Source organism: Saccostrea cucullata, unplaced genomic scaffold (genome assembly GCF_032062105.1).
Source record: "Saccostrea cucullata isolate Sc308-1 unplaced genomic scaffold, CSIRO_AGI_Scuc_v1 ctg1249, whole genome shotgun sequence".
In the NCBI taxonomy this organism is placed as follows: Eukaryota; Metazoa; Mollusca; class Bivalvia; order Ostreida; family Ostreidae; genus Saccostrea; species Saccostrea cuccullata.
Window position 1 is genome coordinate 195,413 of NW_026926547.1, and position 25,555 is coordinate 220,967.

At 33.0% G+C, this 25,555-nt stretch overlaps 1 protein-coding gene across 1 annotated transcript; it reads left to right on the forward strand.

The window, feature by feature from the left end:
• The first annotated feature begins 3,386 nt into the window (after positions 1 to 3,386).
• LOC134271995 (uncharacterized) lies at positions 3,387 to 14,969 on the forward strand. Its single transcript, XM_062754228.1, has 20 exons — positions 3,387 to 3,412; positions 3,664 to 3,960; positions 4,264 to 4,332; positions 4,951 to 5,025; positions 5,178 to 5,295; positions 6,703 to 6,818; positions 7,266 to 7,470; positions 7,758 to 7,836; positions 8,253 to 8,428; positions 8,649 to 8,724; positions 9,387 to 9,530; positions 9,829 to 9,925; positions 10,289 to 10,496; positions 10,965 to 11,079; positions 11,722 to 11,869; positions 12,293 to 12,437; positions 12,807 to 12,943; positions 13,222 to 13,375; positions 13,684 to 13,824; positions 14,248 to 14,969. The coding sequence occupies exons 2-20, from the start codon at positions 3,680 to 3,682 to the stop codon at positions 14,665 to 14,667; spliced, it is 2,904 nt and encodes a 967-aa protein (XP_062610212.1). The 5' UTR covers positions 3,387 to 3,412; positions 3,664 to 3,679; the 3' UTR covers positions 14,668 to 14,969.
• Positions 14,970 to 25,555: the final 10,586 nt, after the last annotated feature.

The following is a 25,555-nucleotide window of genomic DNA, read 5'->3' on the forward strand; positions in this document are numbered from 1 at the left end:
AGGAAAAAGAGAGAGAGAGATGTCCATAGTTAGCAAATGCACATATTTTCATTTATGATCAGTTTTTTTTTTTTTAAGAAACACTTTACGTTACTGAGTGAATAAATTTTCTTTTCCTTTCCATAAATTTTCCCCCAAAACACCTGCCTAGGAGCAGGTAGTTAAACCAACAGGCATTGATTTTTAAAAAAGATATTGTGTCAACAAAATTCCTACTACAATTAGATTACATGCCTGTCAACTCTACCCATTTACGTGAAAGAACTTGAACCCAAACTAAAGGGACAGACAAAGCTTATGTTCCTATATTACACTGTACTGGCTTAAATTACAAATTACTATTTTTTGAAAAAATGAGTAAGTTTATCAAGTTTGTTAAAATTTCTTCAATCCATGTGATTGATTGTACATATCTCTTTTTATTCCTCCCCCCCTCCCACACAACCCCATCGACCCATCCTCACCCCACCCCAACTATTGTACGGTATATATGCTTGCAATAAAATATACAGATATCATGGGTATAGAATTGTAATATCTTAAGCATGAAAATCTGCAATCAACATTAAAATCAAACTGTCAATGCTATAAACATGATAAATGCATTAATTCTTCCTAGTAGAAAGTCAACTTTGGGGTGGGGGGTCGCTTCTGCCATGAGGAGTAAAGTGGCCTAAACACCTTGCCTGGCTAGCAAAGAATTGGCATCTGCATGATCATTACACTCCTAGTTCACTGTGTGCAACCAGCATTGTTTTCTGCATAATACCAAGAACTAATAAATGAAAATCTTTATTGCTGCAGCTAGGAGATGCCCGAGATTATATTGTAAATATAAAAGTCTCAGTTGGTGACAATTAATACCATGAATACTGTGCATAGAGAGAGGGAACAGCTGCTACAAGCTGGGGAAAAATGTGCTGTGCATACATGTGCAATTCAAGTGTGCACTTCAAGTTAAACATATAAAGAGTGCAAGGCATCTCGATCATTCAATATATTTATAGAAGCTTATATGAATTACGTTCATTGAGATTTGAGTCATGTAAGTATCTCGAAAATGAATTGTGCACACTGCCCACTCAACATATATTTAGTCCATGTATTTATCCCTTTTTAGTTCATGATTCATTTATAACCACTTATCAACATGATCAATGTCATTTATGTGTCAATTAATGTCAAGATTAGTTTTTGAAAAAAAAAAAATCCAACAATATTCAATTCTGCCATTGTCTGCTGAAAAATAAAAGCTCAACTATGTCAATTAAAATATCTTTTTTTTATCTTGAAGCTTTTGGTTACCCTCTCTCCCAAGTACGGATAGGGTGGGTATTATTATTTGCAAAAGTGGTTTAATTAATTCATCCAAACATGAAATAACCGCATATACCATATCAAAAGTCTGAAAAAAGTTATGACACTGAAATAATACTAGAAATGCATCAGTGAACTCTTCCGCCATTGTAAGAGAATATTTAAGAGTCTTGCACTTGATCCTGTTTAAAAATGGATTCTGTGGTCATCCGACGCTCCCTTTTTGTGTTTGCTTTCATTTTTTATTATCAAGGTAAACATAACCCCTCCCCCATTGAAAACCACAGAGACCTCAGGGTTGGAATTCTGTCACAAAGTTCAAAAGGTTAACAAGAGCATTCATCTCTTGTGTAATTTCAAAACTCATCTGGCATATACTTCAAATCCAATTTACAATGAAATTGTTTTATATATATAACATAATATTGATTTCTTTTTTTAACCTTTATTAAATATAAGCTGCATTAGCATTGTTTTATATATTCATACTTCTTATTCAATTGTTTTGTTGTTGATCTATTTTTTTTTTTTAATGAGCCCATCCTTAACCTAAATTTTATTTTTTTTATTTCGAGCTTTAAAAATAACCAGAGAAAAATATCCCTTGATAGAGGATATGTCAAAAAATGAACATGTGTTGAAAATCAAATCACTGGTATGTCTAAAATCTTGCAAATTGCAAAAAATACTTATTTATGTTTTTTTTTCTTAAAAGCATGATCAGAAAAATTTGATGATCATATCTGCATACTTCTAAGAGCTCCCATTATGGGCTTATCTACAATGGGACAATGTGTGTACACTTGACGATAACCACACAAGCTGACTAGACATCACTGCTCCCAGGAAAAAAATCATCCAGGATATGTAATATTTTTTTCAAATTTTCCATGCAATTGTGTATGCAACTTCCTTGACTCCATTACAAAATTTAAAATAAAAATTTTAAAAAATAAGGATATTTTTAAATGAATGCCATAATACAATTTTAAAAAATTTTAAAAATTGGTTGTCGTGCTTATTTAACATTGTTAAACATGTGACTGTTTATAATGCTAAACCTCAACATTTTATGTTTTTTTTTCTAACCGCCCCCTTCCCCCCACTGAAAAAAATACCCCACTCTTTATTTATTTTCTTTAAGGGCCAATGGGATGATTAAATTTCAAATACTAATACTAAGACATTCATTTATCTATTACACCACAATGACTTGAATTATACAACTATCAAACATGATATGAAGTAAAAAAAATCTTTGATTAAATTAAAAAAAAATTACCCCCCCCCCCCCTCCAACCCATTGAAAATCTTCATAATCAATGACACAAAGACCTTAATGTGTATTGGGGAACCCAATAAATGTTTCATGCAGAAATCGATAGACTGACAACGAGACAATGTGTATCAAATTCAATTTCCCCTTGGTGGCCCCACAGCAAAAGTCTTTGTCCAAAGAAAGTATGTGCAGCATGTTTTACCCTCTGCAGAAAGAAATTCTAAGCAAACTTACACATCTGCCTTCTCTGCCTTCGAAAGCCTCCTTTTCCTCCTTTGAGGCTCTGACCCCGATGACCTTCTGTCCCCCCGGGATCGGAGGGTGGGCATTGAAGTGGCTGGCTCAATGAACGAGGAATTCTTCACTGAGCCGTTCAGTCTGCAAAGTTTCTCGATTAATCCACCATTTTTACCCAAGCACTCACAAGATTTCTCATCAAAGCAAAATGAGCGATTAACTCCACTTTTCCGGCAAAAATCGAGCACCTGTGCCCCATCTTTTGCCATAGCTTCCTTCCCGCGGTCCCTTTCAAGGCACCCGACGGCCGCCATCTTGTACACCTTCGATGTGACGTCACGTTAATTGGAGAGGATTTCCTCTGCTGGTGCGTCAATTGACGTCATGTATGGGGGTTTCCTCAGATTCGAGCGTGCGGTTGAGCTAGCCTTACTTCAAGATTTTACGAAAGTAATTTATGAGACAAAAACTGGAAGCATTTGTAAACGAAATGAGAATTTTACATCCAAATATTTTTCATTCTTCAAATTAAGTTCCCGCATTTGTGTTTTTGAAGCAGCTTATTTAGTGTATATATAGGTAAGTTATGTAGTATTAAACAAAGAGATTAATATAGTGTAAAATAACAATCAGGACTGAAATTAAAGTTTCTATGCATAAAATGGTTTGAGAAAATTCGGAATGAGTCTCTGCAAAATTACCATTTTCACTGTACCCACATTAAGCATTTGTTAAAAGTATATTTTTATGATTTAGGATTAATCACAAGCTAAGAATACATAGAACTTGTGCACTATAAAAATTCCTTTATTTGATTTTTTTCAGCAGAGTCTTCAGAATAAAAAAATGAACAGTGAAGTCTACCAGAGAAACCCCTACCAAGCCAATGTGGACAATCTGACCCCTGTTGACCTGGGAGGGGCTGAGGAGACAAGTGAAGAGGATGGTGAGGAGGAGGGGGAGGAAGAGGAGGGGGAAGAAGAGGAGTTAGAGGAGCCCCTCAGTTCTGTGGAGCTGTCACGGAGGATTAGGAAGTTGGTTGACCCTGGGCCTTTCAGACACAACAGGAAGGTGGCCCTGGCTGCTCTCCCCTGTTTTCTCATCATACTGGCCATTTGTGGAGAACCGTAAGGGGAAACCCTTGTGTATTTTGTTTAAAAGTTAATTCCTCTAAGAAATGTGATGGGGTTGTCGCTTGAGTTTAGATATTTGCATGTTCTATTTCGATTACATAAAGACTGGCTGAAGTCTTGATCTATTTTTTTTTTTCACAAATTTTTTTGGACAGTGTCATATTATGTTTCCTCTGCTCTCTATTTAACATGATCAAAAATTATTTAAAAGAGCACTAAAACACTAGAGACTGGAGCAAGTCTATTTGGGCCACTAAAAGTATGCAAATGACTAACTTTTGTTGTTTATGTATTTAGGCTACTGTTGCTGGTTTCAGTGGGGGTAATTCTGACTTTAGTGATAGACACAGGGAGCAAAAATCAAAGGTAAGTCTCACTGATATCTGATACCAACTTTAAAAGCCATCACTCGATCTAGTCCCAAAAGTAATTTATGACACAGTGCTCTGTATTAAAAGTGGGCATTTTGTGCTTACATTTACCATACTGTTTTCTTTTGGTGATCTCAAACAAAGATACATTAATTTCTGATCTTGTAAAAGATGACTTTGATTTTTTAAGTGTCCTAGATGTGTTGGAGATATATATTATTATCCCCCTTATAAACTAGCTAAATATAGCAAAATAAAACTTTAGAGATCAATTGTATAATATTTATCCATAAACAAAGGGTAATAACGATGGACTTTTCAACGCGCAAGAAAAATAATGTCATGTTTTTGCGTACTACGTCATCAGTTTCAGAGAATGGTGATATGGATTCAGAAAACCACAGTGTGGTGATCCGGAAAGTCGGATCACGATGTCACGTGATTCCGTTAATTCTACAGTAAAACTGAGTGATACACGTTAGGTATATAATAAAGAAGAATATCAACTCTGATATCTCATACTCATACTTTAAAGATTTTTTTGTCACTTGTCAGTACTGCTAAGTTCTAGATACCTGTAGTAAGATTTGACTGTAGTGTGTTTCTTTTGTAGGACGGTGATGATTTTTACCTTTGTATTTATTCCATGTCATATGACCATTCTGTACTTTACTTTTCCCCTTGTTTGGTAAGATATTTTTTTATAATGAACTTTTTATATTAAACTATTTTTTATAACTGCGTGTTAAGTTTATATCCCAGGTCTTAGACATGATGAAAGTTCAATAAGTCTACTGCATTATTATGAATTTAAATTCATTATATTTTGCGCTTTTACAGGGTGTCAGTGGTGAATATTGCTTTGATGGTTATGATGAATTCCTTTATACTGTTAACGGGTGGATGGGCCTTACTACAGATGATCATCTTTAGGAAACAGGAGCCAGAAATGTGTGTGGTAAGAAGTTTTAAAATTCTGCATATATTCTAATGTATAAAAAATTGGTGATTTTAAGCATGGGAGTTGATAATAAATTTGCAATTATATGAACTGGCACTTAGTCAAAACAAAATGTAAAATATGGTGAAGTTGGTTGAAAATATTTTCAATCTTAAACTTTTTAGAAGTTCTTTATGCATGTTGTGATACATTAGGGCTGCCACGATTAACCGAAATATCGGTTAACCGCGATTCACAATCTTTCGGTTCGATTCGGTACGTTTTTCCGGGACTTCGATTCGATTCAGGTTTGATTTTTTCATACTAACATTTGCTGTTGTTACGCGCATTCCGATTGGTTAATCGGAAGAAATGGTGACAAATCATGTTAACATTAACAAAAACATGAAAATGGCCGCGAAGAAGTCGACGGGGGACTACTTCCAAGTTCCAATTTCGACAGAAAGATGGCACAGAGGATAAATAGATTTACTAAAAGGCAACACCGCTCAGTCACGTAATTCTAAATTTAGAGGAACCGACACGGTGCTGCGAATTTCCTTATTTCTTTTTAATATTGAGATCGTTTTGAATGTGAAATAATTATTGACATTCTTGTTAATGACCGTTATGTGGTTAGGTGGTTTGATATCGTATTGGTGAATCAAAAATTTAAAATTTAAAAACACAGCAGAGATCTTACCCTTTCTATTGTGGCCAAACAGCCGTTCTAAGCAAATCACCAATACTTTTATGTTTAGCATAATAATTAATATGAAATCATTGGTTACTTTTAAAGATTTGTTCGCATGTTTCATCTTTTAAAACCCATGACCAGCATTTTTTATAATTTGGATTTCAGACATTTGAATTCTCTGGGTCATACTTTGTAATTAGAACATTAGGTATTTTCTTTGTTTTCTTGGCTTTACATTCCATTTTATCTTAATAAACCTTAGAACAGTATGAATCATTATTTATTAAAGAATGTTTTATAATTGTGATGATAAAAGATTGCAGATTTTATACAAAAAATTAAAAGAGATCTATTTCTTATAATCGAACCGAAATTATTCGAAAATCGAGGTTTTTGTTTGAACCGAATCGATTCGAAAATTTTCTGATTCGTGGCAGCCCTATTATACATGTATATTTTGATTCATGCATATGACAAATTTTGTTTATAATGAATCAAAATTGTTTTTCTCAGGTACTTGACTATAAGCATGTTTTATGGAATTTAGGTTCCAGTTAATGTAACTTTAGAGGAAATCAAATGTGATTGTATGTGAGATGCATCAGAATGTTCAATCTGACGGATTGTACATTAGCTTAAATCTGATGTTATCTTTAGAATGGATTGATTTGTACGATGTTTGATATATTTTTGTCTAACTGAATATTCATGTAAATTTCTACTTTTAGTTTATGGAGGCATTACTTTTCTCGGGATATCCTGCACTGTCAGCCTGTCTGACTACCTGGGCCATTGCCACTTTTGTTCCTCTTGTATATGTGCCATTTATTTTACTTTTTATAGGGTAAGTTACTGCACACATGAAAGCATAGAAGTTATCTCACATTCTGAGAAAATTGATTTATATGGAAATAAGTTAAGGTTATTACCTCATCTGTAGTTACATGTATATATCCGACAAAGACATTTAAAAATACAGTTATTAAACCTTGTTATTTCGAACTCAATGAGGCTAAGAAAAAATTTCAAAATATCCGAGGATTCGAGATACTGAGGGTGAAATACTTAAAGAATAAATGGTTGAGACTTCAAAATCAATTCAACATTTCCATGGTTTTGAACAGATCAGTGTTTGGGATACAGAAATTCAACTTTAAAAATATCAAAAGTCTACAATTTGAATCGGATTAAAAAAAAAAACTTTTAAAAACAAGGAATTCCATGCATGTACGCAAAATAATCTTTCTGCATAATTTGAAGATCTTTCTACTGCTTTTATCTATATTTTCAGGTTTGTTTTATTTCAAGTCTTCATGACACCAACCACCTCCTCCTTCAAACTGAACCTGAAGGATCACAAGGAGGATGTCAATATCCTTAACAACAGACTCATTGCTGCCATGGCAACAGGATTTTGTTTACTTCCTGTTTTTCTTCAGATTCTCATTGCTCTGTATCAGAGAGGGTTTCACGGAGTTTTTCACTTCGGATTCTTTGTACGTAATATAAGTACCAGTAATTCTGAGATGAACTTTTTTCAATTTTTATATATGTAAACCTGTGTGACTTTTGTCACAGTATCAAAAAGCCTTCATGTATATGTGATTGTCCTTTAGATTACATCACAAAAAAACAACAAATTACAAATGGTTTTAATGTGGCACTTAAAAGGCCAGACATACACACAAAAGGTTGATGTGATAGACAATAGAGTTCATATGATGCATCCTAAACTTTATTTGCATATGTAGACTCATGATCTATTTTTTTTATTAAATTCCAGTGTGAGTTACTGTTCCTGTTGTGTTTGGCCGTGTTTCTGATGACTTTGATGAGTATAAGACACATTGTGGAAGTTGTAGGTATGAAGATATAATCATCATTTTTCATCAGACACTATACTTTTCCACAGAAAAGAAACCTTAAGATACAGTCTGCTTCAAACAGAATTCTGAATTTCTTTAAACACTTTGCAATCTTGTTTGCAAGAGTGTAAGAGACAAATATATGATATTCTCATCCAGTTTTAAATTTGAAGTAAATTTATGTAATTTTTCACACATGAAATTATGATTAAATCTTGACATGATTGCTGTGCAAATATTAAATACTTTGCAATAAGGAGACAGTCATATTTATGTGTAGGCCATGATTATCCTTTTGAAAATATGATTAGAGTCTGTTATGTGATATTTTTCTTCTCATGATTTCCGCATTTAAACAGAGGCATAGATAAAAGTACACTTCTCTTCAATTTTCCATACATTTATTAAAACAGGTTTCCAGTACAGCCTGGTGATCCAGTTACGCAGTCTGTGTGGGGGTGTGGCAGCCTTCCTGTCTTACCCAGTGTTCCTAGAGCTGGGCGTGACATCACACTTCCTGTCATGGCTGCCATTTGCTGTGGGAGTGTATGCTGTATATGGAACACTGCTTAGTTATAAGAAACTCAAGGTTTGTAGCAAAAAATATCAAGAGTTAATTATTAAATGTAGACTGAAACATAAAGTTTTTGCATTGCCTTTGAAATCTCCTCTAAAAGAGGTAGTTTTCGTCAATGTCATGGAATTTTGAACAATAATTTTTGGTACTTGTTTGTGCCAATGAGTCATTTTATCATGTTTATTCACAAGAAATAGCGGTTTAACTACAGTGTCTTTTATTTCTTTTACAGTTCGTCTCCACAGTGTTCTTTGTGGTAGCTGTGATTTTGTCTCTGGTGTGGGCAATTAAATTGCCATGGAAATTATCATATCCTTTATACAATTTCTTACAAACAGTGTATACCATACACATAATGTAGATTCCTAAATATATGCATGGAATGAATTATTGCATAATTTTACGAGAAGTACCGCACGCTATCTAAGATTTCTCACCTTTATTTTTATGGTGCTGAAATCGATGCTAAATCTCTTGATCAACGGTCCAGTTGAAAATTATCATTCTTGCGATTTGACATTGAAGATCTCTTTCATGATGATAAGTACTCATAAAAATAAGGAATCAACAGTACATGGTACACATTTGATGGACATTTCTCAATATAAGGTTATGTATAGAATAACATACAATGTGCAAATACAACAAAACTTGTCTAATATGGACACCACTGATTCCATGAAAAAAAAAATTGGTAAAGCACAGTGTATACAATTGACTTTATCTAAAGTAACTAAAAGTTTTCATTGTAATAGACAAAATGTCAGGTTACACCAAATCCAGACATGTTTATATTATATTATATCGTTAGTTAATTGTGTTAAGTATACACAAATGTATATATGTTTTGCAAATAAACTTAATAAAGGGTATTTGCAAAAACTTAACATAACTCTAGACTCCTCGGGTTTTGAAAAAAAAATTCTTTTACCTTTATAAGCTTCATGTATGTCTCCTTAACTCTATGTTACCTATACCTTTATGTTCGGGATATCGCTGAAGCTGATATTCTGTCTGATGATAGCTAACTCTGTGCTGTGTCTGACGGCTGTACATCTCTCTTCTCACGGATCCCAGGCAGCCTTCAGTCTCCTAGTGGTGTTACAGACCATTGGTAGGTGGTGGTTATAGCTCAATGAGAGTAAAATGTATACTTCTTTACTAGTCAAATGCTTGCAAGAGATTTTCTAATATTAAAACAACCAATATGGTCAAAAAGAAAAGAATCTTAGTTCTTGTTTGGGACTGAGGAGACACAGTCAGAATAGAAATGAAGAAAACTCATTTTGAAATAAAGATTTTTTTAAAGGAATAAGTACAAAGAAGGTCATTGTTTGGAAAAGCCAGTAGGAACATTTTCCCCCCTTTTCTTTGGATTATACTTTATTTGTATATGTTTTACTGTTTTTCAGTGTTTATTAAGTGTGAGGTGATCCTGTTTGACTCCGGCCTGTATAACTGGCCTCTGTTTATGATCACTGGAATTGCTGCCTCATATACCCTACAAAGGTAAATAGAAAGTTTCTAGACCAGGCTGTTTTTTTAATTGAATATTGCTAAAAGCTATCCAACCATCGGTACATTAATTATAGTAAAACATGCTTGTAATGAGCTTTGATATAAGGAAAGATCTTTTATGAGGAAGGTATAGTTTTCCCCTGTATTAAAGTATGACACTCTTGCATGTACATAAATCATTTTAAATGATCTAAATCTTTATCTTCCCAAGACTTCTCTAGAAACAAGTTAAATACTGTATACAAGTATTGTTTTCCATTTAGTATCTAAGAATTTTCCTGAGTACCATATTTATTTAGGTAAAATAAAAAGAGAAAGTTGAAAATGATTATATGAATTATAAATGCATTGTAGATTACAAATTGCAAGAAGACTTCCAGTCAGTTTGACTTGTGCCTGTATGTCTGCCCATGTCACTAAGTCAGTACTGGTTGCCATGGTGATCTTCACTAAGGAGGCCCGGGATCTTCCCTACTCCAGTATTCTGACCATGTTCTTCTTCATCTTCATGATGATCAAGATGTTGGTCATGGAAGTTCCCGTGGACATCCCCAAGAAACAGGTTTGTCTTAAATCAGAAGACTGAGAAGCTTGATGTACGTGATCTTTATCATGTTAGTTTACATGTGGGCTTTTATGGGTAGTTTCTAGTCAGCCATCCATTATGCATGCTAAGCTTAAATTCTTTTTTCTTTGATTCATTGGCAAAAAATAAGCAAATGATTTGCACATGAAATAATCCAGAAGAAGACAAAAGCTTGGATGTACAATGGATTACAAAATGTGAATGCTTTATCGTGTTTTTATGAAAGTACAGTGCACAATTTATTGATAAACATGTACATTTATGATAACTATTTAAAAAAATTAATCTGAAAAAAAACTAGCTAAGCAATACCAATGAAAACAACAATGCACTGCATGAAACAGAAAGAAAAAAAAACATTTCTTTTTCAACTTAATACTTGACAGAAGTAAACATTATGAAGTTTATAATCTGTATTAGTAATGTTTATATCGTTTATTTCAGCTGGCCATCAATGTGACTCTGATGTGTGTATCTGTTTTACTGAATGCTAACCCAGTACTGTTCATCCTTGGATCCTATCTGTTCAAAGTACAGGCCAGTGCTGCTGATGCTATGGGTAAGGCATTTTCTGTGGGGTGAAATTTACATGAACATCTGGTTAATTAACTAGACAATCTTTTCAATAATATCTGTCAATGTCTTGAGTCCTCTGCTTTTTATCCATTTCTTGACGTTTTTTTTTTTAATTCAAAGTTCTTTTTAAGTGCAGGATAATTTATTTTTATATTTATACCATGATTAATTTTATTAGAATTGTCTTTGAGGAAATATAAACTACAAATGTAATGAATATACCAGTACTAATTTACTATTATTTTTTTTGTTTCTTTGTGTGAGATCATACTACTGCACTTATTTGTGATTCCCTGCTCTTCTTATGAAATATAATTAATTATCTTTTTTCTAATATGTAATGTTTGTTCAGAATTAATACAATTCCGTACTTGCTTGGTGAAAGCAAGAATTGTTTAGTGTAAAAAAGAAAAACAGATGAGGCCTTCAAGACATTCTAAACCTAAGGAAACATTTTTCTCTAACAATTCTATTACCATCAGAAATATTTAAAACAAATCTTAATGTATTTTCTCTTTTTACAGAAATCAGCTTCACAATAAAAAAATTTTTGTATTGATTTACATGTTTGAACAGAGAGATTTTATGAAGATTTTAAGACTTACATGTATATATATAATTGTAGGAATATGTTTCATCATTTGTGGCATGTTGATCATAGCCACCTGTGTCCTTCACCTTCCGTCTGAGGTCAAGGTCAAGCAGCTTGGAATTCTGGGAGTGGTTACCGGAGTGATCGTCATCATGTTTCAGCCAGATATATCATTGACAGCGTATGTACATGCATTTGTATAATCGTGTTTTATTAAAATAATTGAATCATTGTATTTTGTGTGGGATCAATATTATTTAGATTTCTATAGATTTTATGAATTTTCAATGTTAGAAATGTTGATGTGGGTCTTAGCTCATGAATTTAAGTCTCCTTGAACTATTTATCTGTAGTTTTATCCATAGTGCAGTGTATTTAATGAAAATTTGGAACAAAAAAGGTTTAAATTTACAGTTTACAGTAGACAGAAATTCATTTAAAAAAAACATCTCACTTATTTTGTCAGTAGTAAACTTATTGTTGAATTTGATGGAAACTTAATCATAAAACTGGTTGAGTAACACAGGAAATTGACAACAAAAAACTTGCTTTAACTCTTGGAGTATTACAGAAAATGGAAGTGAAACATTTATCTCTTTTCCAGGAATGGAGTATTTCAGTTATGTGAGGTGATCAGCATCATGAGTATGATTGTCATTATGTATGCAGACACCATCAGGACATTCCCCCACATAGTGGTAGCCTCAGTACTGGTGGGGATCACCCCCGGACTCAGGGCCGCTCTCTATGTAAGAATTTCTCTACTAATATGTTGTGATACTCAAAATCAAATACAAGACTCCAAATGAAAATCATCTTTTTATACCCTGGGAAATGCATGATCTCTTTACATTTACATTAAAATGCAACCTTCTAAGGGTAGCCTAGAAATTTATGAAAGGAAATACATTATCTCTGTGTTTTAAAAATTGTACATTTCAGGTTATTCATGAAATATGAGAAGTCAAGCATTGTTTCATAATTACTGCAATCACTTGAATTTTTTTTTTCTTGTACACATTGTTCTACAACTTGTTCCTTTTAGTTATAAAAACCTTTTTCTTACTCAAAGTTTTGTGGAATGATTTGTCAGAGATGACTTTCTTTCATCCTTTCAGTTGTATCCTGAGGACCAGGCACCAATTTTTAATCTCATCTTATTCGGACTTGTTTCCATGTGTCTTGTTTGTGCTCTCTTTGCATTCTCAAAATCAGAGCATCTTGGCCACAAGTTTGAGAAAAATGTTCTAGCAGTGTAAGTATAAGGAATATTCTAAGATTAAGTTTGCATTAAAAATAAATATAGCTGATCAGAATGGATAAATATTTGGAATTGGATGCACATTTGAAGATTCTGATTAAAATCTTAAACAATATATACTTTATATTTCCTTTTCCTATACATGTACAGGTATTACAATATGTTCAATTTGAAATAAGTTTTATAAATATTCAGATGATAAGGCATACCTTTGAACAGAATGACAGAAAATTGAACACTGTATGCCAATTATTTAATATTTTTTTTTGCAGATGCATGCTGGTAGTTTTACTTGGTGTCCTATCCTTAATTGTTGACTTGGTTACCAAGGAACGCAAACAACCCATCTTGACTCTGCCATCTTGGAAATTATTCCTTGCAGCAAACCTTGTCATTTGTATATGTACCAAAGTAGTTGTTTCTAGGGTAAGTTCTTTTGCATTGGGAAATATATAATTATATTAATGAAGTGAAATTCTGGAAATATGATTTAGTTCTTCATAAATCTAGGTTTAATTTCTTACATACTTGCAGTTATTTTTTCCATACTCATGTTTTAATGCAATTCAGATTAACAGAAGATAATTTGAATTTCATAACCTTAATTCGAAAAAGGGGAAATTTGGAAATATGAAAGAATTAAACTGGAAAAGATTTCTTTGGAAAATAATTTTACCAAGCTAAATAATTATAAAAATTTTAAGATATATCTCATTGTATCAATTTTGATTCAGAATTCAGAGTACATCCCTCTACATGAGAAGGATGACAAGGAGATTCCTTATCTACCACTGGTTGGCAATATAACAACCATCACTTCCTTCCTGTTCCTGTGCTTACTGGGGCCCGCCACAGGGTTACTTTATGATATATGGGTAAGTCCCACAGTTTGTACCAATTACCAGTCCTGTTTAAATAATCTCTAATTCTAAGTTCATGCAGCATGTTAATGGTCATAGTTTATTCCCAGAAATGTTTTTTTTTTGGCAAGAATTTTACTTCATTTTTTTCTATAAGGGAATTAATATCTAGTATTGTTGCTGATTGCTTTATTTTTTTCTACAATTAGAACTTAACCTGTAGTTTTGTCCCTTTATTCAGTAACTAAAAAGAAATGATGTTATGGATTTGCACTATTCTATCAATTGCTTGTAATGGATAAAAGTACAGTAAATCATATCTTGTTCCAGATATTCTGATATTCTGTGAATGAATTTTTAATTGAATTCAAATTTTTTTTATATATCAAAAGCAATATTTTATAATAATTACCCCTATTTATAATCCATCTTTTTCAGTGTTGTGGAGCAAGTGTGATTCTAATATGTTTACAAAAAGACATGAAAATCATTCACAACCTCAAAGACAGCAACCAAACAACACCAACGAAAATCATGTCAATAGCTGTTTTAATTCTGTCTTCAATGTGTCGCAGTGATGTCTGGCATTCAAACTCGTGGACATTTGTGAGATCATTCTTAGAAATTCTTTTAATTCTTGGCAGCACTCCTATTTATTATGTGCTGTGGGGCATCTTATGGAAATCTGTTGTGTTGCTACCAGAACCAGTGGTTGTGTTTTTGTTGCCGCTGAATGCTGCTATGTTGCTATATGGCAGCAGTTGGACTTGCTGGGTGTTAGCCTTTGTAGGCATTAGCTCTTCTGTGTGGATGATGTCAAACCACTTTAAGTTAATACCATACTCAGAGAAAAGATAACGTTACATCAAAAATATAGATATAGACAAAAATAAGTTTAGTGCTTTATTAGTTTTTGTATCTGATACAAATATTTTGTTTTATACATTAGTATACAGGTACTGACAGTAAATTGTCAATAAAATTCTCCATATTAAGTGTTTGAATATAATTGTTGAATATGAAGAAACTTAGACACATGAATTCATGAGGTGTTAATTTTGAGTTTTATTGACTAATTTTTTTCTTTATTTGTGTATTTTGTAAACTTAGGACAACACAGTTGTATCTCCATTCTCTTAAACAGTGTCGAAATGATAAAGGCATCAAAGCTAGACAATAGTTCTTTATTGTCATACTATGAAATGAATTAAGTTTCAAAGAAAATGTCTTCAAATATTTTTCATGTTTAAAACTGAAAGTTTTTCAAAAAGAAGTTTATATGCAATAACTATCAGACTATGGCAAAAAAGTGGGAAATAGAACAGTTGGAAATACTGGTAGTTCCCAGGAATTACTGGTATTACTTGCAGATTAATTGCATTTTTTTTAAGTTTGAGATTTCATGTTTGTTGTTTAAGTCAAAAAATACATTAAGTTTAAAATATATTGCTTTGAAGTCAATGTTCCAACTATTTGTAAATCCAACTTTTTTTCCATTTGCGAACAAGATTTCAAATTTATTCCACTATCGTCAATGAAGAAGAGAAAGTAGTCATTGTAATAAGGAAATACTGCTGAACATGGCAGCTTGGGATCAACGGGATCTTGATAAATATCACGGCAAACTTTTATGCTTAAATACTTCATACATGTAAGTCCTTCAATATTTCCCACCCACAGTACAGTCTTATACAGAGATAATGCAAATGGGAGTGTTACTTCTTTTTCTGTCAATAAGAATTTTAAAAACTACCTTTCCGGACTCAACAAGTGGATAAGACTGTTTTTTGCATCAATAACAAGAATGTTACAGGTGGAATCACACACAATGTCAACTGGTAAAAAGTCCTCTTTCAGGTTCTGCCCATGATAGACAGATCGCAAACGACCAGAGACAGATACAATCACAACCTCACCTGCATCGTTGCTTGTTATGTTCACAACACTCTGATATTGTTCTGACAGAGTCTGACTGGTAATGTAAACAGTCTGCTTTGACCGTCCTCCTGGTACTCATACTCGTGAATGATGTCAACGGTCAATGTCAAGTGTTTTACTAAGCGTCGACTGTGTGATTCTAGAATCTCTCAAAGAAACAAGAATCCCACCGTCAACTGAATTACAGATTCCTAAAGGTAAATGATCTAGTTTACCTGTACACCAAACTGTTGATATGGATCCTGATGGAGAAAGGCAATGGATTAATTTGTCTTCTGTTGTCGTGTAATAAATACCATTATTAGTTATACACATATCTCTTATATTGAATGTTTGTTTCTTTTTTTACCCTGTTTGTTTACCAAATCAACTTTATCAGATTCCATATCGTACACGTAACATTCGTTTTCATATAATGTCTCTACATACAAAATTACATCTTCACTACATGTGACATACTGAAATTATTTAATTTCACTTGTACCAAGCAATTTCATTGGCTGAATCATTCAGAGGAACATATAACATTTTGTATAACATAACTTGCCTACGTCACAATGAGTTACGTCAAAAACGTATTACTCCGCTTGACGTTACTTTTAAAATATTGCTCAATTTGAAGCCTTTTTCCGGAGGAAATATTGTCTCATTGTCTACACTGAAATTAAAGGAATGAAGCTAATTTCAACTTATGTTATCCGATATAACAAAACTTGGGGCAGTTTACGCTTTCTTATAAACCGCTTCGCGGTTTATAAAGCGTAAACTGCCCCAAGTTATGTTATATCGGATAACATAAGTTGAAATTAGCTTCATTCCTTAAATAATCTGTTTCATTAGCACAAATATTATCTAAATCAAAACATTCAGCAAAGAGTGATTCCAGGATCTCATCATTAATATGACGTTTTCTTTACATCTCAATGAATAGTCACTGTTCCCAATGCCAATGTCTAAATCACCAAGCAAATGTTTCAGGTCTCTATGTTTTTTTCTTTTTTAATTAAATTCTTATCAGACATGGTTCTCTTGTTTTCCTCCATGTGTTTCATTATTTCAATTATTTGTTTCTGTTTCTTGTCTACTCATGATTTCTCAACAGTTAATTGTTCGTTTTTCTTACGCAGATTGTTTTTTAATGATTCTTCCTTGTGTTCCCTGATATCTGTAAGCTTTGCTTTAATTTCATCAAAATGCTTCTTTTCCTCTGGGATTAAAAGACATGTAGCAAGCAACCATACAAGACCAACGAAAGTCATTTCAATAGTAGTTTTAATTCTGTCTTCAGTTTGTCGCAGTGATGTCTGACATTCAAATCCATGGACATTTGTGAGATCTTTTTTAGAAATTCTTTTCATTTTTGGCAGCACTCCTATTTATTATGCGCTGTTGGGCATCTTATGGAAATCTACTGTATTGCTACCAGAACCATTGGTTGTGTTTTTGTTGCCGCTAAATGTTACTATGTTGCTCTATGGCAGCAGCTGGACTTGCTGGGCGTTAGCCTTTGTAGGTTTTAGCTCTTTTATGAGGATGATGTCAAACTACTTTAAGTTAATACCATAGTCAGAGAAAAGATAATGTTGCATATATAGAAATCATGACTCTATAGGTTAAGTGCTTTATTAGTTTTTGTATCTAATACAAATGTTTTGTTTTTATACATTAGTATACATGTACTGAGAACAAATTGTCAATAAGATTCTCCATAAGTTTGTTTTTGATGTTTTAATACAACAGTTGAATGTTAATATTGCACACATAATAAATTGAAAAAAAAAACTTAAGTAACTTTTTTTACCAGGTTAATTATGAATTTTACTTTTTATTCAATGATCTTAAACAAAACTTCAGTTGCAAAACAAAAACTCTCAATATAAGTATTTCTCAAACTGGTAAATATATAATTATCGGTATCACATGCATACAAAAATGAAAATGTACATATCAATCATCTTTACACATTCATGCACAAATCAAACTTTATCCAATACGCATTCACTGAAAAATATTTACATCCACTAAATATTTTCTCCTTTATTTTTTAAGAAACCCCATTGCGTTCATCACTGCATAAACTACAGTAGGAATGTAGCCTGTACAGATTTCTTAATCAGTGGCTGTTCCATCAATGAAACGTATAAAGACGTTCGCATCATTAATACAATAATTAATCTTTTTAATCCTACTTTAATTGATTATTTAAACAGATATAAATATAAACAATAAAATGTCTTTCTTTGTTTGTTATTACTGGAATGAACGGTCGCAGCTATTGCAGAAAAAATTTACATAACCCGGTTACGCGGGTTATGTATTTTTTCTGCAACAGCTGCTTCCGTTCATTCCAGTATTAACAAAGAAAGCATTTTATTATTTAAATAAAATATATATGAAGGACATCAATATTCTCATTTAGAGTCAACATTTCTCAAATCCTATGATTGATACAATGACCTTGTCAGATGAAAAATAATATAATCATAAAGTCAAACATTCTCTAACGTTTTTAAAACCCTAAATTGTCAGGCCATTATTTACACACTGATATCGATTTGTCCACTAATTTTTCGTTTGATGACGAGGAGCACAATCCGTACACGGCAGGTATGATTTTCCATGGCACCTGATCCACTTCTGATCTTTGAGAGATCCTTATTTGTTTTGTTCGTAGTTTGAATTGTTTTGGGCTTGATTACTGTACATTAACTTCATTATATGAACAAGAATCAATGTCAGTTAAAATGAACATAAATCTTTTCTCTAGTCCTTCACTAGCACTATTAAAACATGCACATGGACATTAAGACATTCAAATATAATTAATTAAAAAGTATACCATCAGGAGTTCCATTTAAGTATAATAATTGACATTTTTATTAAGTCCAGCAAATAAAAACAACCCTATATTTGTTTAGAAGGAAGTATATTTGTTATACGCTTGGTTCGGTCTTCAAAGTACCGGTATCTTGTTACCTGCAGCCTCATTAGTTTTTTCTAGTTTGAGATTTCATGTATATCAATAGTTCGTTCATAATGAAAGAAGTCAAGATATACAAGTATGAAATGCATTGCTTCGAAGTTAGTCACTGTTCCAACTATAAATGAATCCAACACCTTAGGCTTTGCGAACAAGATTTCATTTTAATTCCACTTTCGCTCAATGAAAGAAAGAAAGTATTTATCATGAAACTGCACATGGCAGTTTGGGATCAATGCATAATGACGAAATATCATGGCAAATTTTTATAATTAAACACTTTCACAAGTCCTTCATTAATTCCAACCCACAGAGCAGACTTGTACAGAGATAAAGTCAGTGGATGTGTTACTTCTTTTTCCGTTAATAAGAATTTCAAAAACTCCCCCTCCGGACTCAATAAATGGATAACACTGTTACACAGATCGGTAACAAGAATGTTACAGGCCGAGTCACATACCAGGTCTTGTGGAAAGAAGTCCTTCAGGTTCTGTCCACGATAGACGAATTGCAAACGACCAGAGAGAGATAAAATTACAACCTCAGCTGAATATTCATCTGTTCTGTTCAATACACAGATATCAGTGTTATTGTTTTGACAGAGTCTTCCTGGAACTGTAAACAGCCTGGTATGACCATCCTCCTCGTACTCATACTCGTGAATGATATCACCGGTCAATGTCAAGTGTTTCACCAAACGTCGAAAGTCTGATTCTGACACATCATGCCTTCTAGAATCTATAAAAGAAACAAGAAGCCCACCGTCCACTGAATTAGAAATTCCTACAGGTTCTACATTTACTGCATCTGTACTTAAAATCGTCGATATGGATCCTGATGACGAAAGGCAACGAATGGAACTGCCCTCCTTTGTTGTGAAAAAAATACCATTATTAGTTATAGACATGTCTCTCACATTTAGTCCATTAATATCGAAAGCTTGTTTTTTTTCGCCTTGTTTGTTTACCAAATAAACGTTATCAGATTCCATATCATGCACGTAACATTCGTTTTCATTTAATGTCTCCAAATACAAAACTACACCATCTTCACTACTTGTTACATATTGAAATGAATTTGTTTCAGTGGCACAAATATTATCTAAATCAAAACAATCACCAAACAGTGATTCCAGGATCTCATCATTAATGACATTTTCTTTATATCTGACTGAATAGTCACTGTTCCCTATATCTATGTCTAAAGCTAACAGGTCTTCAAGGTCCCTGTGGTTTTCTATTAAGTTCTTATCAGACATGGTTCCTTTGTTCTCCTCTATGTATTTCATTATTTCAATTATTTGTTTCTGTTTCTTGTTTATTCGGGATTTCTCAACAGTTAATTGTTCGTTTTTCTTACGCAGATTGTTTTTCAATGATTCTTCCTTGCGTTCCCTGATATCTGTAAGCTTTGCTATAATTTCATCAAAATGCTTCTTTAAATTTTTCCTCTGGGATTCACATGTTCTTTCATTTTCAGCCATCTTTTTTGCTATCCTCTCATCTACATTTGCAAGTTTCTCTTCCTTTATGTTATTAAAAAACTTCAAGAGTCCTTTTCTCCTCTGACTGGCAGCCACACCCAGTGTGATCCAGTTATGTTTATTGTGGTCCGTTTTGGCACATGAAGAACAAATGAATTCATCACAATCCTCACATACCAAATCAATAGGTAAATCATGATTTTTACACAATTGTACATGTTCCTGAGGAGATCCTACTGAGTATTTTTGTTTACTAACCGCCATTTTGTAACCCTTCTTCTGTCGGTGATATTAAGTAAAGATTGATAAATATAGAATTTAAAGGTATAAACATGCGTTTATATCTTTTAAACTACATTAACAGTCAAAAGAAAAGGCAAGATTTTTAAACAAAAGTGATTCTTTTTATTTTATTCGTCTGAAAATATTTTTTTTATTAACATTCCCAGTAATTGATCTTTTTTAATGTAACAGAACTGTCAAACAGACAGATACGGATCATAAAATAATAACTTACGTAAAGAAATTCGGTTTGGTTTTACACTAGTCCTGTACAGTGTATTGCATGGCAGGTCAAGGATTGATTGTTTGCTTTTCGAGTGTGCAAACAAGAACTTGTTTAACGTTAGACTTAATTATTTCCATAGAAATATGTAATTTAAATAAATGGCACGTTCAACATGTCCAATATGAGTATTTTTACTCTCCTTTTAATAAAACAATAGGATAGTTCCCAACAATATATTAAAACAATCAAAATTTTCATATAACACCATTTGTACAGTAAGTACGGTTTTGTATGTATTGCTTTGCTTTGAGAGCTCTCAGAACAGGGGCTGACTCAAAAGAACATTTTCTAGAAGAATGCATGTAAAATAAAAATGATAAATCACTGATAAATCACAAATAAATACCGGTAATTCGCATTTTCGCAACCGTAATTTCATATATGAGTTGACTCATTTCTTTGGAAAGAGGAAAGCCTAATATCTGTCAGGATTTGTATACAAGACCATGTAATATGTCTCTTCATGTAATCCGAAAAGGAGCCTCTTTTACGGGGGAACGGATTCAAAGTCGTAATATTTAATAAATAAATTATATCCAATAGTTTATCGCTAAATCAACCTAGATGTAGCATGGAAAAATAGGTCATAATTATATAACCGTGAAAGAGAGATCTTATCTCTACAATATCATATACTAGTAAAGATATTGTAGAGCAAATTGTTATCTTAGCCATAATGTAATTATGTTTGAGGTCTAAACATTCTTCATGCAATTTCACAATTGATCACTTTTTTTCATTTCCTTGAGGAAGCATATTATCATGCAGAAAAACATTTTTGCAGAAAATAGATGTAACTGCAGAATCCATTTTTAAAGAGGATCTAGTGCAAGGCCCTCTTTTAAAAAGTATTTCTTACAATGGCAGAAGAATTCACTGATGCATTTCTGGTATTATTTCAGTGTCATAACTTTTTTCTGGCTTTGATATGGTATGCGGTTATTTCATGTTTCGATGAATTAATTAAACCACTTTTACAAATGATAATACCCACCCTATGTGTACTTGGAAGAGAGGGTAACCAAAAGCTTCAAGATTTAAAAAAATATTTTAATTGACTTATACTTGAGCTTTTATTTTTCAGCAGAATTGAATATTGTTAGATTTTATTTTCAAAAACTAATCTTCACATTGACACATTGATCATGTTGATAAGTGGTTATAAATGAATCATGAACTAAAAAGGGATAAATACATGGACTATATGGGTTGAGTGTGCATGCAGTGTGCACAATTCATTTTTGAGATGCATACATGACTCAAAATCTCAATGTACATAATTCATATTATAAGCTTCTATAAATATATTTAATGATCGAGTTGCCTTACACACTTTATATGTGTAACTTGAAGTGCACACTTGAATTGCACATGTGTGCACAGCACATTTTCCCCCAGCATGTAGCAGCTGTTTGCACAGTGTTAATTGTCACCAACTGAGACTTTTATATTTATAATATAATCTCTGGCATCTCCTGGCTGCAGCAATAAAGATTTTCATTTATTAGTTCTTGATATTATACAGAAAACAAAATGAATGCTGATTGCACACAGTGAATTAGGAGTGTAACTAGATACGATCTCGTTGCGAGCAACGAGAGGTCTTCCGTCCGATTCAGGAAAAAAAAACATGTAAAATCGAGCTGAAAAGTGATTCAAAATTTTGGTCACAAGGAGGATTGAAACCAGGTCGCCAACATGAATGCGCTTTTTTTGCTTTTATCCTCAACGCGCAAACCATTAAGCAATTGGGAGTACTTCTCTAAATATACTTGTGTATACTTTTGCAACAGTACACCTGTCTAAGAATTATAAAAGGTGGGCCACTACTCATAATATCGCGCCAAACGCCACGAGTAAATAATCGCGCATTTTCTTTGGACTGATCTATTAAATAGGTGTGATAGCTTCAATGAAATTAAATACATAAAACGTTCTAATCGCCTTTATTTTATTTTGTTAAGAACGTATATTTAACACATTGTGCACATTACATATTGTATCTAGCCTAGTTACACTAAAGCAGTGAAAGGGAAATTAAGTTTTAAGTTTGACCTGAATTGCAACATACTACTACATGAGAGTCCAAGTAGTTTTTTTTACATTTCATGTATCCTCATCACCCCTACTAATGTTATTGTGATTTAAATTCAAGACACGTGGTTTAGGTTGATCTATTCAAAGGTTATAGGGTAGAACCGGTTTTATAAATAAAATTGGCAGTAAACAGGATATCGCTATAGATTGTTTCTTTTGAAAACATGTCCTATTATAAATGTTTTCAGACCTTTCTAAAAGACTTTCATGATTTTCAACACAAAAGGGGTGACTAAAGGAGGGGATGTTAAAATAACAATATATCTTATACTTTTCGGCGAAAATAAAAGCTCGCTTGTGACCGATTCGCTGGTAAAAAATGTGTTTTATCATCTACATTGACAAACCTTTGTTTGCCTTATATGGCTATTGTTAAAAATGCGTTTTAATTTATTGTTTACTGGAAAAAATGTTTAATAAAATGTAGTTCGTGTCTAGGTCAGAACACCAGCGCTTCAAGGGTAAGGAGTTTATTGAACAAATGAATTGTTTGTCATTATGAGCATGAACATAATATTTTTAAAAATGCTTTTTTATTTACAATAAGATTTTCCTTTTTTCTTGCGTAAAATTCCTGTAGTATTCGTGGTAACCCATAATGCAATGCTCATTCATATGATTGGTCACTTAAAATCATGCTGGTGCCTCATTTGCTAATCTGACGCCAAAAAACATAGTCCCGGCTCCCATGCAAAAATATTTTTCCAAACAGAAATTTTAATTCATGACTGCAGAAAATTGTATTATAGAGAATACTTATTTAAGTTTGAATGAATGTAAGAGAGATCGATTGATTGAAGTACATTTCTACAGGCATTATCAGCTGATTTTAGGGTGGTAAAAACTGAAACGCAACATAACTTTTCTGTTTACCATGTCTCCACGTGCTAGTCACTTCCTAGCCACATTTCCGTGAATAATTTACCCTATCTCGCTAAAGCTCGCTAACTCTCGCCAGAGCCACTGCCAGAGCTACTCTGAACTCATCGGGTCTTATAATTTGCAGAACACCGAAAAATAAAAGGTTCCGAACACATTAGTAGGGGTGCTTATGTCAGAATGGTTTAATCAAAGGCTCAGCTGCCTCCATAGACCTCTACTCGCGAAATGGCGGAGTTGACAGAGACAGCCTCCATCTTGGTACCGCTTCAGATTTTTAAATGTTAATATCTAGAGTTTTGATTTATCAATATTCAAACAAATTATATTGTAAGCATCAATAGAAGAGTGTCTATTAGCATTCCAAAAACAAATAAAAAATATTGAAAAACAAAAATGTTAGAAAATACAATTTTTTTAATTCGTTTCTCCTAACAACAGGAAGTGCCGACGACGAACGAAAGGTCGCATCCTGGATAGTATATATCACGATCTATAATCCCTGAAAGTTTCACATTTATATCTTCTACCGTTCTTGAGATTAACCGTGGACAAAATGTCATTTTAAATTCAGAAAATGTCCCGTAACTTGGCACAAGAAGCCAATTTTCAAAAAATCTCTCGGAAAAAATAACTTCAGATAACAACACATAATTTCTGTAAATTTTATGAAAATCCACCCAGTAGTCTTAGAGAAATCGCGTGCACAAAATTTGGTGTACGGAGAAAAATAATAATAATAACTAGATACGATCTCGTTGCGAGCAACGAGTGGGTCTTCCGTCCGATTCTTGATGAGATGAGATAAGATTTTGATTGAGATTTTCATTCTAAAATAATGATTTTCCATAATCTGTAAAAAAAGACATTGAACATTAAAGACTTCAAAAATCGACTTTTGGCCCCTCACGGCCCCTTATATAATGGATCAGCCCCTTTTTTCTTCATATCATCTTAAAGCACTCAGGATTTGGATCACTTTTTGTTCAACAACTATTCAGAGATTCTTTTTCGTTTTCAAGTTATTTGCATAAGAAATATTTAGGGGCCAACCCTTCAACTCCCTAACGGGGACGTTTAGCGAAAAATGAAAGGTTGCATATTGTTCACAACATTATTTTGAACATCTTTTTTTCAATATTACTTGTCAAAATATTTCTCACTTTCGAGATATAAAGCGTCAAAGATTTAGCATTCTGGCCCCTTTTGGCCCCTAATTATGTAATATACGACATTAAAATCATAATATACAGTTGTAGATTGTTGAGATAAACATTTTTGCTTCAGTACTGTATAACAAAATATTGCCTACTAAAGAGTTATCGTAAAAAGACTTTTAGCCCCTTCTGGCCCCTAATGTGATGAGTCAACACTTTTTTCTTGGTACCATATTAACAATCTTGTCATTCTGCACATATTTTGTTCAGTATGTTTTAACAAAATAATTATACTTGAAAAGATATGATGCAAAATGTCTTTAAAAATCAGTCATGATTCATGTCCTAAATTTTGACCCCTACCGAGCTTCCATACTAGGCACTTCCGGAAAATTTGAGAACCATTGTGCACATTGACAACATGTCCTCTATCTTTGGTAAAAATTTCAGTGTTCTAGCTTAAACCGTTTTTGAGTTCTGGTGCAGACAACGAGGTACTCTAAATTTCGATTAAAGGGCAATAACTTCCGACCGGAAGTGAATTTCGAAAAAATGAAAAAAACGGATCAAGTTTAGTTTGATTTTCACCTTTCCTGAAAATTTCAAGTTGATCGATCAAGCCATCTCCGAGAAATCTTCTGCAC